Genomic DNA, 19,091 nt, shown 5'->3' on the forward strand with positions numbered 1-19,091 from the left:
TTTGTCCACCCGTAAATACGGGTCCTTGGTCACACGTATTCGACCCGTATTGCACCAGTATTTATGGACCCGTGCCCGTAAATACGGGTCCGGTGTCACCCGTATTCCAGCCGTATTTACGGGCACGTTTTTGGCTGCAACATTGCACTGCACTAATCGGCAGCCCTTCTCTCTATCAGTGCAGGATAGAGAGAAGGGGCAGCCCTTTCCGTAATAAAAGTAAAAGAAATTCATACTTACCCGGCCGTTGTCTTGGTGACGCGTCCCTCTCTTCACATACAGCCCGACCTCCCTGGATGACGCGGCAATCTATGTGACCGCTGCAGCCTATGATTGGCTGCAGCGGTCACATGGGCTGTAACGTCATCCCAGGAGGCCGGACTGGAGGAAGAAGCAGGGAGTTCTGGGTAAGTATGAACGTCCCTTTTTTTTTTTTTTTTTAATACAGCTTCATCTACAGTATATTGTGACCGGTAGCCACTGTTCAGGGTGCTTAAACGGTTACTGCCGATCGTTTAACTCTTTTAGCACCCTGGACAGTGACTATTTACTGACGTCGCCTAGCAACGCTCCCGTAATTACGGGTGCACACACGTAGTCACCCGTAATTACGGGAGCCCCATAGACTTCTATGGGCTGCCCGCACCGTAATTACGGCCTGAAATAGGACATGTTCTAGCTTTTTCAATGGCACGGACACCTTCCCGTAAGCATACGGGGAGGTACCCGTGGCCAATAGAAGTCTATGGGCCCGCAATTACGGGAGTTTTTACGGTTGTGTGCATGGGGCCTAAGGGTCAGTTTGCGTGGCGGGTCCTGCCACAAAATCCGCCGCGGAATTATTCCTGCTGTCAGCAGGAAAATTCTTCCTCCCATTGACTTCAATGTGAGGTTCAGGCGGAATCCATCCCAAGATCGGGCAGGACTCTTCTTTTTCCCACTAGCTGAAAAAATCAGCTAGCAGGAAAAAAAAGCGTCTGACTCCCATTGAAATGAATAGGAGGCAGAATTTTGCGGCGGAATACCCTGCAAAACTTCCACCGTGTAATCAGGGCCTGAGGGTGTACTTAGTTTTTCACACATGGTTTTTCCGTTTTGGCCTAGTTTTTGTTAAATAAATAATGACACAGTGTAATTTGCCATGTGGTGGTGTTCATCTGAGCTTATATTAACCTAAATTTAAGACATAACGACATAATAAAAAAAAAATTTGGTCCGTTGAATAAGTAAAATCATAGAATTCAAATAGGGGTTCATTTATTCGTGTGTGTATATATATATATATATATATATATATATATATATATATATATATATATATATATATATATATATATATATAGTGAAGGAAATAAGTATTTGATCCCTTGCTGATTTTGTAAGTTTGCCCACTGTCAAAGACATGAACAGTCTAGAATTTTTAGGCTAGGTTAATTTTACCAGTGAGAGATAGATTATATATATAAAAAAAGATCACATAGTCAAAATTATATATATTTATTTGCATTGTGCACAGAGAAATAAGTATTTGATCCCCTACCAACCATTAAGACTTCAGCCTCCACCAGACCAGTTACACGCTCCAAATCATCTTGGTGCCTGCATTAAAGACAGCTGTCTTACATGGTCACCTGTATAAAAGACTCCTGTCCACAGACTCAATTAATCAGTCTGACTCTAACCTCTACAACATGGGCAAGACCAAAGAGCTTTCTAAGGATGTCAGGGACAAGATCATAGACCTGCACAAGGCTGGAATGGGCTACAAAACCATAAGTAAGACGCTGGGTGAGAAGGAGACAACTGTTGGTGCAATAGTAAGAAAATGGAAGACATAGAAAATGACTGTCAATCGACATCGATCTGGGGCTCCATGCAAAATCTCACCTCGTGGGGTATCCTTGATCCTGAGGAAGGTGAGAGCTCAGCCGAAAACACGGGGGGAAATTGTTAATGATCTCAAGGCAGCTGGGACCACAGTCACCAAGAAAACCATTGGTAACACATTACGCCGTAATGGATTAAAATCATGCAGTGTCTGCAAGGTCCCCCTGCTCAAGAAGGCACATGTACAGGCCCGTCTGAAGTTTGCAAATGAACATCTGGATGATTCTGAGAGTGATTGGTAGAAGGTGCTGTGGTCAGATGAGACTAAAATTGAGCTCTTTGGCATTAACTCAACTCGCCTTGTTTGTAGGAAGAGAAATGCTGCCTATGACCCAAAGAACACCGTCCCCACTGTCAAGCATGGAGGTGGAAACATTATGTTTTGGGGGTGTTTCTCTGCTAAGGGCACAGGACTACTTCACCGCATCAATGGGAGAATGGATGGAGCCATGTACCGTCAAATCCTGAGTGACAACCTCCTTCCCTCCACCAGGACATTAAAAATGGCTCGTGGCTGGGTCTTCTAGAACGACAATGACCCGAAACATACAGCCAAGGCAACAAAGGAGTGGCTCAAAAAGAAGCACATTAAGGTCATGGAGTGGCCTAGCCAGTCTCCAGACCTTAATCCCATCGAAAACTTATGGAGGGAGCTGAAGATCCGAGTTGCCAAGCGACAGCCTCGAAATCTTAATGATTTACAGATGATCTGCAAAGAGGAGTGGGCCAAAATTCCATCTAACATGTGTGCAAACCTCATCATCAACTACAAAAAGTCTGACTGCTGTGCTTGCCAACAAGGGTTTTGCCACCAAGTATTAAGTCTTGTTTGCCAAAGGGATCAAATACTTATTTCTCTGTGCACAATGCAAATAAATATATATAATTTTGACTGATTTTTCTTTTTCTTTAATATAATCTATCTCTCACTAGAATTTTTAGGCTAGGTTAATTTTACCAGACTGTTCATGTCTTTGACAGTGGGCAAACTTACAAAATCAGAAAGGGATCAAATACTTATTTCCTTCAATGTGTGTGTGTGTGTGTATGTATGTATGTATGTATGTATATATATATATATATATATATATAGTGTGTTTGCTGATTACAATATGTAACCGCTCATAATATGATTAACTGTCTGCCCGATGAATGGGGACTATATAGAGTCATACTCCGTTAATACATTTCTTTAAATAAAAACCTGATAAATTTAACGTGCTTTTGCAGCCGAAAATCCACGGGAGAATTGCGGCCCCATTCATTCCTATGGGGCCATGCACACGACCGTGGTTTCCAGGCCCAGGAGCCTGGACCGCAGAAAGAACGGACATGTTTTATTACAGCCGTGTTCTGCAGTCCAGGCTCATAGGAAATAATGTGCACATGTGCACGGCCCGCGATTTGCGGGCGGCTCACGGGTGTCACTCCGTGGCCGGCCGACCCGAAAATCACGGCCGTGCACATGGCTACGGTCATGTGCATGAGGCCTTAATTGAAGACGCCCAGCGATCAGGAACCGATGGCTGTTATGACCAGATGAAGCTGCAGCCAGTCATACATCAAATTAATGGCTAACCATGTAATACATTGACAAGTTAGGCCTGCCAAACCAAGAGACACTTCTTGTTAGAGGCTCTTCGGTTTTGCTTATAGAAGAGGGTCCTGCGTGTGGGTTACCCTCTATGCATCCATATGTCCTAATAAAGCTTATGGAAAGTTGTTGTCTTTCACCGACAGCAACCAAATTAGAATGGTGATTAATTAAAACACAAATTATTTTAGAAAGTTGTAAGATTTTTCATTTATACAGTGATTAAGCCTTATTTACATGAAAAACTGGACACAGTTCTGCTATCCAGCAATACTAACCACGGTTTATCTTCCAGAATATACTTTCAACTACCCGCACAAAGAAAGGCCATGACCTAACTATGGCCATTTTTCTCCCACAAAGTGACATTTGGCTATATCCTTAGGTGATGTCTCAGGAATACACAGGTATCCACTGAGCCATCAGAGCAGCTCACTGATAGATTTGGCTGACAGTGGCGTTCTGCAGCTTCTATGTACAGTCATACATAGAAGCTGCAGAACTCAAATGAAGCAATATTTTTAATAAAAGTGTATTACAAAAGTAATTTTTCTGCTAAAAAAAAAAAAAAAAAACACACCAAAATTTGACATTCTTTAACTATGGCTATTTTCCCCCCACAAAGTGACATTTGGCGTTATTTACTACATAAGATATGATCAATATGTTGATCAAGATTACAGACCTGCTCTAAAAGTGGACAAGCCCACTCAAATACTATATAAATACAGTAGATAATAACAAAATCCTGTGACTTCTGAAGTAAACGTGTTTGAAGGTCTAATAAACTTTTATTTATTTGCAGCTGCTCAGTCAGCAGTACTGGATAAAACACTTTCTCTGGTGATGAAAGGCCAAAATTCATCAGCCAAGGTCTGTAACATTCCATATAGTTAAGTTAAAGGGGCTGTCTGAGGAAGGGGCGGATTTTCATACGGATTGACCTATCCACAGGCAGCCAGAAAAGCTGATCAGTATCCTGTGGATAGGTCATCCGTATGAAAAACCACCCGGACAACCCAGTTAAAGTAATATCATTGTCTTGCTTCCATTGTGTTAAATAAATCCTGTTTTAAGCGTATTAAGCTGCTCATTAGTTGTTATTCCTAATGTGACAGTTTAAAAACAGTAATATCAGGAAGACTGAGTCGCTTGGTTGAATTTAAGCAGATCTGATGCTTCAATAATCTTCAATCACCGAACAGGCCATACTTACTCACAAGGGCAGGTACACACCCCAATTCCCAACAGGATGCAGACAAACCACAATGCTACAAAAAAGGGAGATTACACAGGTGCAATATACTGATGAACGGACCCACTCACACGCCTACTATTCATCAGGGGCACAAAACCATCATGACACATCTCCTGCAGTGCATTGATTTCAAATATACTTCTAAAGGTGCCCATGCACAGTTCAACTAAACTCGCTGTTTTTGGCGGGATCAGCTCACGGTATACTGTGTATGGGTGACTCATGACTTTCCCCCTCCAAAGCGGCACAGATGTGAGGGGAAAGAAGTATGGGGCATGTTGGATTTCAACATGCTGGATCCTTTGTTCCCACGGATATTAGCCGCAGTCAGAGGGGTCTGGTAATGGCTTATTCCCCATTAAAATAAACATGCACGCTTGGCCGAGCCTGCATGTTTATGGTGCAGAAGTAGTGGTCAGTCGATAATTATTTCATGTATATGGCCACATTTAAATAAACCACAGTTTTTCTGGGTCCACTGGCGGAATGTCCTTCACCACATGTCACTCACCCAACCTATGTCCCATTGAGTGTTATGTCATTGGTCAAATACTTATAAGTTGCACTGTGTATACATTAAACTTTGTTAATATAATATCATGTTTGGTATTTGCAAATTGTTGGATTACTATTGTTGCCAGACTTGTAAAACAACAGTTCCAATCATACTCCACTAAAGACATTTCAGGCTACTTCTCATGCTCTGGAAGGTTCACTGAAGTGACAACTGAGTAAAATATACCTTTTAATAGTAACTCGTTTTAAAAACAGGGGTCACACACCACTGTGAAGTAAGCCCCACCGTGAAAATTTAAAAACGTATTAAACAAAAAACACTGAGTCATTATGATAAATATATCTCAGTGTTTGTAACAATATTTCACTGGAACCAGCATTTATCCTGGGCAAACAGTAGTACAATCCCCAAAATGCACCAGTGTCCGTAAACAAACACCGGATCTCCTAGCGCTGGGTGTAACACAATGCTACTGTCCCCTATGCAGACATTCCATGTACAATGAACGACCCTACGCGGTTCAGATACTCATCCTCAGGGGTCCGTATCTTGGTCACTCTGGCCTCATCACCAGCGATAATAATATTCAACAGCGGATATTCTGCTGTGCGTCACGGGAAGATGCTCGTATCGATGTCAACGGCATACTTCATTGCAGGCGCTGGGTTACTATAAGCACCAAAACTCCACCCCTCGTATTTGGCGGCGCTACATGAACTGACCAATCACAGCACCCTCTCGATTCGTGACACCTGCCCATGTGACCCCCCCGCCGTCAGCTGACAGCCAGGGGTCATCATCGACCGCATCAAACCGAACGCGCAGGCGCAGTAGAAGCCAAGGACGTATCGCCCGGACTGCCAAGTAAGAGGAAGGTAAGAGCAAAACGATAATTTGTTTGTAAGTATGTCTTGCGGGACAGTTACCCACCGCAAGTGGACTACCTCAAAAAAGCAACTCACTAGTTTATAAACACATATTGGGTGGACAAGATAGCGGAATCCCTCCCATTTAGAATTTCTGACAAAAGATCTCTTAATATGTTAGCTGGCCAATATGACCATATCAAACATAGTACACTATGCAGAATACAACCACCCACCCAAGAGGCAACCCAGGGTGAATATTGGCCGCCTAAAGAGGAATGGTATTACATATTAAATAAAACACGTATAATTAGTCTGCTCGTTTAAACCCGCTGGTTGTATGCATGCCAGTCTATGGATCCATTGGGCTTCTTTGCGTAGAATTAAATTGTCCCAGTCACCTCCTCTTTTTGGGGGTCTAATGAGTTCAATTGCTTGAAACTTTAAACATGCTGCATGGCCTTGGTGTTTAGCATGCACATGCTTAGATATTGGGGTGTCCCTAGCATGGATAATGTCTCCGACATGCTCCCTTATCCGGCGCCGAAATTGTCGTGCCGTTTTACCCACATAATTTAGGGGGCATGGGCATGTAATAAGGTAAACCACCCCCGCTGTTTTGCAATTGACAAAATCCCGAATGTTGTACTTTTCCTGTGTTGCAACACTGGTAAAGCTATTCCCTTTGAGAATGAAGTCACAAGCTTTACAGCTACCACATCTAAAAGTGCCTGGTATTTGTCTATCCAGCCACGTACCCCTAGGTAAAATGGGGTCAAAACAACTGTGCATGACTCTGTCCCTGATGTTTTTCCCTCTCCGATACGTGACAGAGGGCCACTGTGTGATCTGATCAACCAAATCTGTATCAGAACTGAGAATACGCCAGTACCTTTTCAGGATTTGCATGATATCATTTTGTTTAGAATCATAGGTGCCTATGAGTCTCGTAACTTGTTCTTCTTTACGTTTTTTAGGAACCAGAAGACATTGCCTGTCTGCGTCCCTTGCTCCCTCATAGGCCTTTCTGATTACACCCTTGGGGAAGCCTCTATCCTTCAATCTTATCTTGAGTTCCTGAGCCTGGCACTCAAAATCACCCATGGAGCTACAATTCCTGCGTACTCTCATAAATTGGCCTTTTGGAATGCCACGTTTGAGGGGATAAGGATGACAACTGTTCCATTGCAAGAAACTATTGGTTGCTGTTTCTTTCCGGTGTACCTTTGTACGAATTGTGCCTTCTCCTGTTTTTATAATTTTCAGATCCAGAAAAGACAATTCTTTTTCACTGATCTCACATGTGAACCTTAGCCCTATATCATTTGTATTGAGGGCTGCTACAAAACTATGGAACTCCTCTGCTGTAGAGTTCCAAAGAAGCAGCACGTCATCAATATATCTAATCCATAGTCCAACGGACGAAGTCCATTTAGCAAAATTGTCCCCAAAGACAATTGTCTCCTCCCACCAGCCAAGAAATAAATTTGCATAGGTGGGAGCGGCAGGACTCCCCATTGCAGTGCCACATTGCTGATGAAAGATCTTGTCTTCAAAGATAAATATATTTTTTTCAAGAACAAATTGTAATAACTGCAAGACAAATTGGTTATGGGCTGCAAACTGAGTGCCCCTTGATCCAAGGAAGTACTCGATCGCCTTACAACCCAATTTGTGAGGTATGGATGAATACAACGCCTCAACATCCAGGCTAGCCAACAGTGTGTCTTTCTCCAAAGAAATACCGTCAATCTGTTTCAGAACATCCATAGTGTCACGTACATATGATGTGAGACTCAAGACAAAAGGGCGCAACACCTGATCAACATATGTACTCACATTTTGAGTTAGATTATTAATGCCTGAAACAATAGGTCTGCCACGTAAGGGGGGATACCCTTTGTGGATTTTGGGCAGGCTATAAAAACACGCCATGATGGGAAATTTTGGGAACAGGAACCCAAACTCGCTTGCACTGATCAAAGATCTGCTCTTTGCATCACTCAGAATGCCCAGCAACTCTTTCTTGAACAGTGCTGTGGGGTTGTCCTTTAAAATGGTGTAACAGTCAGGATTAAGTAAAATGTCCTCACACATTTTTTTATAGTCATCTCTGCCCATGACCACGATGTTCCCACCTTTATCAGATGCCTTTAGAACAATATTTTGTTTTTTCTCTAAAGTGGTCAGAGCTACTCGTTCGGACCAGGACAGGTTGTTATCTATGCCCCTATTGTCCTGACTAAGATTTTTGATCTCATCTCCCACCATCTCCACAAATAAATCCACATTGGTAAAATCTCCTATAGGTGGCAGCTTCCTACTCTTCAATTTAAGATTGGTGAAAGGACCTAGACCTGGGGTTCTACCAGATTCCTCTAGTAACCCCTCTAAGGCCACCAGGCCTTCCATATCAGATTCGTAGTCTATCCATATTACTTCCCTTCACTAATCCTTTTGTCCCCTCAGCATGTAGCGGGAAATGGGGGGATTGTTGGCTAAAAAATTATTGCCACTATTAGAAGAGGCTCTAGCACGGCCTCTATTTCTACCTCTAGCTCCTCCCCTGTATTTTTGTTTCCCACCACTACCACCAAAGAAAGGGCCCACTCTTTCAGAGTCTGTTGTTTCACTCTCTGATGTGGAAGGGTCAGTTTCCCTCGGCCCCCTATTAGTCTGTTGATATTGCTGTTGTTGGGTATTAACAAAGTCGTAAGCTTTTTTCTCCCTAAATTCCTGTAGGTCTCTCTGGAACTGGAAGTGTTTACGTTCCTTTAAATGATTAGTGAACCTTTCTAGAGTTTGTTGTAGGATTTTGTCTTTTTTATCAAAACCAGGGGTATCTACCAAAGACTTAGCTAAGTCTTTGGTAGATACCCCTGGTTTTGATAAAAAAGACAAAATCCTACAGCAATATCAACAGACTAATAGGGGGCCGAGGGAAACTGACCCTTCCACATCAGAGAGTGAAACAACAGACTCTGAAAGAGTGGGCCCTTTCTTTGGTGGTAGTGGTGGGAAACAAAAATACAGGGGAGGAGCTAGAGGTAGAAATAGAGGCCGTGCTAGAGCCTCTTCTAATAGTGGCAATAATTTTTTAGCCAACAATCCCCCCATTTCCCGCTACATGCTGAGGGGACAAAAGGATTAGTGAAGGGAAGTAATATGGATAGACTACGAATCTGATATGGAAGGCCTGGTGGCCTTAGAGGGGTTACTAGAGGAATCTGGTAGAACCCCAGGTCTAGGTCCTTTCACCAATCTTAAATTGAAGAGTAGGAAGCTGCCACCTATAGGAGATTTTACCAATGTGGATTTATTTGTGGAGATGGTGGGAGATGAGATCAAAAATCTTAGTCAGGACAATAGGGGCATAGATAACAACCTGTCCTGGTCCGAACGAGTAGCTCTGACCACTTTAGAGAAAAAACAAAATATTGTTCTAAAGGCATCTGATAAAGGTGGGAACATCGTGGTCATGGGCAGAGATGACTATAAAAAAATGTGTGAGGACATTTTACTTAATCCTGACTGTTACACCATTTTAAAGGACAACCCCACAGCACTGTTCAAGAAAGAGTTGCTGGGCATTCTGAGTGATGCAAAGAGCAGATCTTTGATCAGTGCAAGCGAGTTTGGGTTCCTGTTCCCAAAATTTCCCATCATGGCGTGTTTTTATAGCCTGCCCAAAATCCACAAAGGGTATCCCCCCTTACGTGGCAGACCTATTGTTTCAGGCATTAATAATCTAACTCAAAATGTGAGTACATATGTTGATCAGGTGTTGCGCCCTTTTGTCTTGAGTCTCACATCATATGTACGTGACACTATGGATGTTCTGAAACAGATTGACGGTATTTCTTTGGAGAAAGACACACTGTTGGCTAGCCTGGATGTTGAGGCGTTGTATTCATCCATACCTCACAAATTGGGTTGTAAGGCGATCGAGTACTTCCTTGGATCAAGGGGCACTCAGTTTGCAGCCCATAACCAATTTGTCTTGCAGTTATTACAATTTGTTCTTGAAAAAAATATATTTATCTTTGAAGACAAGATCTTTCATCAGCAATGTGGCACTGCAATGGGGAGTCCTGCCGCTCCCACCTATGCAAATTTATTTCTTGGCTGGTGGGAGGAGACAATTGTCTTTGGGGACAATTTTGCTAAATGGACTTCGTCCGTTGGACTATGGATTAGATATATTGATGACGTGCTGCTTCTTTGGAACTCTACAGCAGAGGAGTTCCATAGTTTTGTAGCAGCCCTCAATACAAATGATATAGGGCTAAGGTTCACATGTGAGATCAGTGAAAAAGAATTGTCTTTTCTGGATCTGAAAATTATAAAAACAGGAGAAGGCACAATTCGTACAAAGGTACACCGGAAAGAAACAGCAACCAATAGTTTCTTGCAATGGAACAGTTGTCATCCTTATCCCCTCAAACGTGGCATTCCAAAAGGCCAATTTATGAGAGTACGCAGGAATTGTAGCTCCATGGGTGATTTTGAGTGCCAGGCTCAGGAACTCAAGATAAGATTGAAGGATAGAGGCTTCCCCAAGGGTGTAATCAGAAAGGCCTATGAGGGAGCAAGGGACGCAGACAGGCAATGTCTTCTGGTTCCTAAAAAACGTAAAGAAGAACAAGTTACGAGACTCATAGGCACCTATGATTCTAAACAAAATGATATCATGCAAATCCTGAAAAGGTACTGGCGTATTCTCAGTTCTGATACAGATTTGGTTGATCAGATCACACAGTGGCCCTCTGTCACGTATCGGAGAGGGAAAAACATCAGGGACAGAGTCATGCACAGTTGTTTTGACCCCATTTTACCTAGGGGTACGTGGCTGGATAGACAAATACCAGGCACTTTTAGATGTGGTAGCTGTAAAGCTTGTGACTTCATTCTCAAAGGGAATAGCTTTACCAGTGTTGCAACACAGGAAAAGTACAACATTCGGGATTTTGTCAATTGCAAAACAGCGGGGGTGGTTTACCTTATTACATGCCCATGCCCCCTAAATTATGTGGGTAAAACGGCACGACAATTTCGGCGCCGGATAAGGGAGCATGTCGGAGACATTATCCATGCTAGGGACACCCCAATATCTAAGCATGTGCATGCTAAACACCAAGGCCATGCAGCATGTTTAAAGTTTCAAGCAATTGAACTCATTAGACCCCCAAAAAGAGGAGGTGACTGGGACAATTTAATTCTACGCAAAGAAGCCCAATGGATCCATAGACTGGCATGCATACAACCAGCGGGTTTAAACGAGCAGACTAATTATACGTGTTTTATTTAATATGTAATACCATTCCTCTTTAGGCGGCCAATATTCACCCTGGGTTGCCTCTTGGGTGGGTGGTTGTATTCTGCATAGTGTACTATGTTTGATATGGTCATATTGGCCAGCTAACATATTAAGAGATCTTTTGTCAGAAATTCTAAATGGGAGGGATTCCGCTATCTTGTCCACCCAATATGTGTTTATAAACTAGTGAGTTGCTTTTTTGAGGTAGTCCACTTGCGGTGGGTAACTGTCCCGCAAGACATACTTACAAACAAATTATCGTTTTGCTCTTACCTTCCTCTTACTTGGCAGTCCGGGCGATACGTCCTTGGCTTCTACTGCGCCTGCGCGTTCGGTTTGATGCGGTCGATGATGACCCCTGGCTGTCAGCTGACGGCGGGGGGGTCACATGGGCAGGTGTCACGAATCGAGAGGGTGCTGTGATTGGTCAGTTCATGTAGCGCCGCCAAATACGAGGGGTGGAGTTTTGGTGCTTATAGTAACCCAGCGCCTGCAATGAAGTATGCCGTTGACATCGATACGAGCATCTTCCCGTGACGCACAGCAGAATATCCGCTGTTGAATATTATTATCGCTGGTGATGAGGCCAGAGTGACCAAGATACGGACCCCTGAGGATGAGTATCTGAAACGCGTAGGGTCGTTCATTGTACATGGAATGTCTGCATAGGGGACAGTAGCATTGTGTTACACCCAGCGCTAGGAGATCCGGTGTTTGTTTACGGACACTGGTGCATTTTGGGGATTGTACTACTGTTTGCCCAGGATAAATGCTGGTTCCAGTGAAATATTGTTACAAACACTGAGATATATTTATCATAATGACTGTGTTTTTTGTTTAATACGTTTTTAAATTTTCACGGTGGGGCTTACTTCACAGTGGTGTGTGACCCGTTTTTAAAACGAGTTACTATTAAAAGGTATATTTTACTCAGTTGTCACTTCAGTGAACCTTCTAATTTTCTTATATTGTGGGAGCACAATTATATTTATATCAATTTATACAGTGAATTTACTTCTCATGCTCTGACAAGATTGATAAAATCTTGTTTTATATTATTGGTGTCATCTTATGTAACAAAAATCATTTAGAGACTTCACTGACAAAATGACCAATGTTTCCATTGCTTGCAGTATGATGGATACACTTCATGTCCACTGGTAACTGGCTACCGAAAAGTGATCTTGGCAGAATTTGACTACAGTTCCCAACCGCTGGAGACTTTTCCTATTGACCAGAGTAAGGAGAGAAGAACCATGTACCATATGAAGGCAGACATGATGCCATTTCTGTACTGGAATATGCTTCTCAAGTAAGTGATGTCGTAGTCTGTAATCGCTCCTCAGAATATATTTAACATTTCACGTGACCACATAGTAGATATAGATTATGTGTCTTTTAAAGCTAGCTATATATTTTCCCACTATCAGCCAGTGTTCTTTTATCAAACGGGATTTAAAGAGGCAGGAAATGCAAGATATTTTTCACAATAAAAATGAACGCTATAATTGTTGTGTAATCATCAACCAAGAAAAATGTGAAATAATTTCTGTTATAGAACCAATAGTTTGAGTTTCATAGGCATAATGCTAATATTACAGGATTTGTTCAGTGCAGACATTGACCTGGCAGTGGTGGTAGCGGTGAGCTCCGAAACCCGCAGAATTGTAAATGCAGCTCTGAGTTCTGAAACTAATTTGAGATCAGGATAAGTCACCCGCCTCCGTCTGTTGGAGATGCAATTCTGAGGGCACGCTTTTTAGTCCTGTGAGATTCTGGCGTCATTTTGGGAGACGGTGACTAGGGTTATTGACTATGGAAATGGGCACTGCTTTGGTCATTTCACATCACTGCGAGATTCCAATCCCAGTGTACAAACGTTCACGTCTTTGATATCTCGCTGCTGCTGCTGCTGCTAAGGTGTGTATACCTTTGTTGCGGAAACAACCCAGATCTCCTCCCATTTCCCTATGGTTATCTAGAGTCAATGACCTGATGACCATGGATGACCTGTCGTCCTCTCTTTCGGATGATCATGATTGATTTTACCAGACCTGGCATCTCTGGATTGGTTTCCAGAATTCTCCTGAATATAGTTCTCTCCTGAGCGGCCATACCTGAGGTGTTTACTTTTACATAGATGTGGTGCCCTGACTGAGTATACTGATTTCTTCCCCTTTTCCTTCCTCTTCACCCCATGTTCTTTTCCTTATTTATTTATTTTTTTTCTTTCTTCTTCTTCTTCCCCTCTCTGTGCTTTGAGTGATGTTTGATGCGGGACTTTAAGCTTAATGTCTTCTTGCATTAGATTGTTTTTAACAGTTTTTGTCCTCATTCTGTAAAATATTGACATGTTACTCTCAAATTGGCGGACTGATGTCCTGCACCTTTGTAACCACCTTTTGCCTTAAATTTTTCTAATTCCTAATAGAGAGAGAATTTCCACAAAAAAAAAGTCAAATTTGGCATCTAGGTGGAAAGTGTAAAATGTGTACAAGGGTCAACATATTCTTTAAAATTATACCTGTTCTTAGAATTTAGATTTTTTTTTTGCATTGTTTTTTTTCTCACTGAAAGAACAATCTCATACAGCAAAAGCATTTGTGAGATATTTCTAGTATTAATTTCTGTTATTTTTTTTCACAGGGGGTACTGGGGAGGACCAGCTCCCTACAGGAAGATAATGCATCTTGGTTTTAAATAAGAATGTTTTGCAAAGCACAGATCTACTTCACAACCAGCTGCCACTGTCAAATCCAGTATGAGAAACACTTTAACATAAAAACAAACAAAGAGTATATAATCCATCGACCTGCCAGGAAGATTGTTTTATTGCTGCAACCGTGCAGAACCTTGTTGTTCAGATCAAATTTGCCAATTGTTATTTTCTTACACATTTTATTTTTCTTCTGGTACAATTATGTATTTTCATTCAATTAAATTATTTTTTCTTTAAAATAAAATGGTTTCAAGATCAGTGTCGCCAAAATTACCAGTCACCAGTGAGGCATGTTTTTCAAAGTCTGACCTGACATGACCAGGGCATTTGAGGCCATCAGCAGTGTTCCGTCTGGTGGTTATAGTAACATATGAAAGCCTTAACCGGGGACACAATTTACCAGGTACATTATGTAGGATTCTGACATCCGCTTCTTTTCAAATGCCAACATTATTGAGCATTTTATAATCGAAGACTTAACGGAATAGGAGCCCTTTTAATATCAATAAAGGATGAATAATTGTATTGCCTATGTATTCAACTCTGTTAAATTCATAATACAGTTGAAACTTCTGTAGAAATAAAACATTGCAGGAATAACAGAACATGCCATTTAAAGGTGGTCCATGTAATGCATGGACAGGCTAGGGCCACCAGAGTAGCCCCCTGGTCTGTCTCAGAGAGGGTCCCTATTTACCGCACAGGCTGATCTATGGTTGCACTAATCTACAAACTCTTTTTGTATTAGTGATCTTATTTATCATGTTCTACAGGGTTCAGGAGACAAATCAGATGAATTGAGTTCATTTTTGTTTACATATTTTGTCATGGACTGCCCAACCGTGAGTTTTGGTGTTGAGGGTCATGATGACATAGCGAACCTCCTCTCCCTAGATCTCCTGCTTCACTAACTTTTGATCAGTGGAAGGGCTTATTCAGACGAACGTGATATACGTCCGTGCAACGCACGCCGCACGGACCTATATTAGTCTATGGGGCCATGCAGACAGTTGCGTGATTTTTACGCAGCATGAGTCCGTTGCGTAAAGGTCACGACATGTCCGTTCTTTGTGCGTTTTTCGCGCATCACGCACCCATTGAAGTCAATGGGTGCGTGAAAATCACGTGCACCACACGGAAGCACTTCCGTGGGACGCGTGTGATTCGCGCAACAGCAGTGAAAAGGATGAATGAAAACAGAAAAGCACCACGTGCTTTTCCTGTTACAAAAATCCAAACGGAGTGTCATAATGATGGCGGCTGCGCGAAAAGGACGCAGCCGCGCATCATACAGGGCTGACACATGGAGCTGTTAAGTGCCTTTTGCGCACACAACGCCACGTTTTTTGCGTGCGCAAAACACACGCTCGTGTAAATCCAGCCGTAGGTAGTTTTGGCAAAGCAAGTCTAGATATAAAAGTTCCAGTCTGCCTCAGATTCATACAATGTCGATTTTGAAGTTTGCATAAAAATTAAGAAAAAGCCTGCAGTATATCTGAAGGCATTAAGATTATTTTTTTTGTCTCACTGGGTGTAAAAGCCTTAGGCCTCGTTTACACGAGCGTGATATATGTCCGTGCGACGCGCGTGCTTTTCACGCGTGTCGTACGGACCTATGTAAAAGTCTATGGGGGCATGCAGACAGTCCGTGAGTTTTGCTCAGCGTGAGTCCGCTGGGAAAAACCTCACGACATGTCATATTTGTGCGCTGTTCGCGCATCACGCACCCATTGAAGTCAATGGGTGCGTGAAAATCACGCAGGTTACACGGAAGCACTTCCGTGCGAACAGCATGATTCGCGCAACAGCTGTCAAACTCTGAATGTAAACAGAAAAGCACCACGTGCTTTTCGGTTTACAAACATCCAAACGGAGTGTCATAATGATGGTGGCTGCGCGAAAATCTCGCAGCCGTGCTTCATATGCTGATGACACACGGAGCTGTTAAGTGCCTTTTGCGCACGCAAAACGCCGCGTTTTTTGCGTGCGCAAAACGCACACGCGCGTGTAAACCAGGCCTTTTTTGCAGGTGGAAAATCTGCCTCAAAATTCCATTGGGAATTTTGAGGCAGATTTTACTCTGCCTGCATGCCTATTTTCGTGACGTGTTTCGCCCGCGGCCATTGACCGCTGCGGGAATAAAACGCAGCGAAATACGCTTTCTCTGCCTCCCATTGATGTCAGAGGTGTAAACGCCCAAAGATAGGGCATGTCCCTTTTTCCCACGAGCCGGTTTTTCCGCTCATGGGAAAAAAAAACGCCTCCGCCTCCCATTCATATCAATGGGAGACATTTCCAGCCATTTTTGGTGCGGTTTCCGAGTCAGACAACTCTGTGTGACCTCCCCCTAAGTGTCCTATTACACAGCCCATTATGGGCCATAAAAACGAGCGCAGATCAACGAGACAGTTTATCAGCGCTCGTTTGCTTCATTCACAAGGAGCAATGATCAATTATGTATAAGGACGAGCGATCGTTACTATGATTGTTCATCCCCATACGTTTCCATTATGTCGGCAGCACATCTGCCTGTATACACATAATGAGCTGCTGACTAGCGACCATTTTATTGTCCGCGTAAAACGAGCAGCTCAGCCGATGAACGAGTTTGCTCGTTCATCGGCTGATCATTGCTGTTTACACAGGGCAATGATCAGGAATAAGCTTTCCTATGAACGCTCGTTTACCCAATCATTGGCCCGTGTAATGGGGCCTTAAAAGCTTAAAGGGTAACAAAAATACAAGTGTAACATGCAGATTTTGCCACATCGTTCACCCTTTGCATTACATAGTTACATAGTTACATAGTTAGTACGGCTGAAAAAAGACACATGTCCATCAAGTTCAACCAAGGGAAGGGAAAAGGGAAGGAAAAATTTCTACACATAGGAGCTAATATTTTTTTGTTCTAGGAAATTATCTAACCCTTTTTTAAAGCCATCTACTGTCCCTGCTGTGACCAGCTCCTGCGGTAGGCTATTCCATAAATTCACAGTTCTCACTGTAAAGAAGCCTTGTCGCCTCTGCAGCTTGAACCTTTTTTTCTCCAGACGGAGGGAGTGCCCCCTTGTTTTTTGAGGGGGTTTTACAAGGAACAGGATTTCACCATATTTTTTGTATGTGCCATTAATATATTTATATAAGTTAATCATGTCCCCCCTTAGTCTTCTTTTTTCAAGGCTAAATAGGTTTAATTCTTTCAATCTTTCCTCATAACTTAAATTCTCCATGCCCCTTATTAGCTTCGTTGCTCTTCTTTGTATTTTTTCCAACTCCAGGGCATCCTTTCTATGAACTGGAGCCCAGAACTGAACTGCATATTCTAGATGAGGCCTCACTAATGCTTTGTAAAGTGGCATTATTACATCCCTGTCCCGCGAGTCCATGCCTCTTTTAATACACGACAATATCCTGCTGGCCTTTGAAGCAGCTGATTGACACTGCATGCTGTTATTGAGTTTATGATTTACAAGTACACCCAGATCCTTCTCAACAAGTGAATCCGCCAGTGTAGCGCCCCCTAGGACATATGATGCATGCAGGTTGTTGGTACCAAGATGCATAACTTTACATTTATCTACATTAAACTTCATTTGCCAAGTGGACGCCCAAACACTTAGTTTGTTTAAATCTGCCTGTAATTCATGAACATCTTCCATAGTCTGAACTATATTACATAGCTTGGTGTCATCTGCAAAAATAGAAATAGTGCTATTAATCCCTTCCTCTATATCATTAATAAATAAGTTGAATAATAGTGGTCCCAGCACTGAACCCTGGGGTACACCACTTATAACCGGGGACCATTCAGAGAAGGAATCATTGACCACAACCCTCTGGATACGGTCCTTGAGCCAATTCTCAATCCAATTACAAACTATATTTTCTAAACCTATAGTCCTTAATTTACCCATTAGGCGTCTATGGGGGACAGTGTCAAATGCCTTTGCAAAGTCTAAAAACACTAAATCCACAGCGGCCCCTCTGTCTAGACTTCTGCTCACCTCTTCATAAAAACAGATTAGGTTAGTTTGACAACTTCTGTCCTTAGTAAAACCGTGCTGGCTGTCACTTATAATGCTATTTATTGTCACATAATCCTGTATATAGTCCCTCAATAGCCCCTCAAACATTTTCCCCACGATGGATGTTAAGCTTACTGGTCTATATCTACAGCAAATTCAGGCAAAGTCTGCTGGGACAGATTGGACATGCTGTGGATTTGGAAATCTGCAGCATGCCCTGAAATATGCTCAGAACTTGTTACACCCCCATTCACATGCTTTGTTGCAAACAATGACTATGCCACATGTAAATGTAGCCTTACTGTTGGCATATTCCAACTCCACCCAAAAGGTCTTCAGTGTTGGGTTGAAGCCAGCCAAATTTCTTCTCACAAGAACTTTTCTTGTACATGTGCCTCGCTTTATGCACAGGGGCGTTGCCATGGTGAAACAGGAAAAGAAATAGGACCTATTTGTAATGAGTTTAATGGCTCAGGTATGGAGCTGATAATTATGCAAGCATTATTCCTAAAGCATCTGGCTGCCATTTTCTGCATGTTTCTCTCATGGCCGTCAGCTTTCAATTTGAGCCACATTCAACCGTGTGCAACATTTTCTTCACGCTTCAACATAGAGAAAGTAAGAACACCAATTTTGTGTATTTGTCAGTAAAAATTATACCAAGTTTATGGGATTTGTACCAAAGCATTTTCTACAAAATGACTACTGCATGTATATGACAAGATACCTCCAAGCATTACTATATCAACACTGGGTAAAACTTAGGACGTTTACACAGGTATTTTGAAATTACACACAAGATAATACTGCAAATTAGGTTACAGGTTGTCACTACCTATTTTTAATCTAAAGTAAAAGAACAGCATCGAATTACAGACATAATGAATCAAAGATCATATAAAGCTATG

At 42.4% G+C, this 19,091-nt stretch overlaps 1 protein-coding gene across 1 annotated transcript in view; it reads left to right on the plus strand.

Annotated features, from left to right (window-relative positions):
* Positions 1 to 14,402, plus strand: part of SQOR (sulfide quinone oxidoreductase) — a 52,388-nt gene extending 37,986 nt beyond the window's left edge. Inside the window, exons 8-10 of the mRNA XM_075855227.1 lie at positions 4,287 to 4,354; positions 12,573 to 12,751; positions 14,086 to 14,402. Coding sequence (XP_075711342.1) covers positions 4,287 to 4,354; positions 12,573 to 12,751; positions 14,086 to 14,143 — 305 coding nt within the window. The 3' untranslated portion in view covers positions 14,144 to 14,402. The remainder of the gene's footprint in view (positions 1 to 4,286; positions 4,355 to 12,572; positions 12,752 to 14,085) is intronic.
* Positions 14,403 to 19,091: the final 4,689 nt, after the last annotated feature.

This window comes from Rhinoderma darwinii, chromosome 3 (genome assembly GCF_050947455.1).
Source record: "Rhinoderma darwinii isolate aRhiDar2 chromosome 3, aRhiDar2.hap1, whole genome shotgun sequence".
Taxonomy (NCBI): Eukaryota; Metazoa; Chordata; class Amphibia; order Anura; family Rhinodermatidae; genus Rhinoderma; species Rhinoderma darwinii.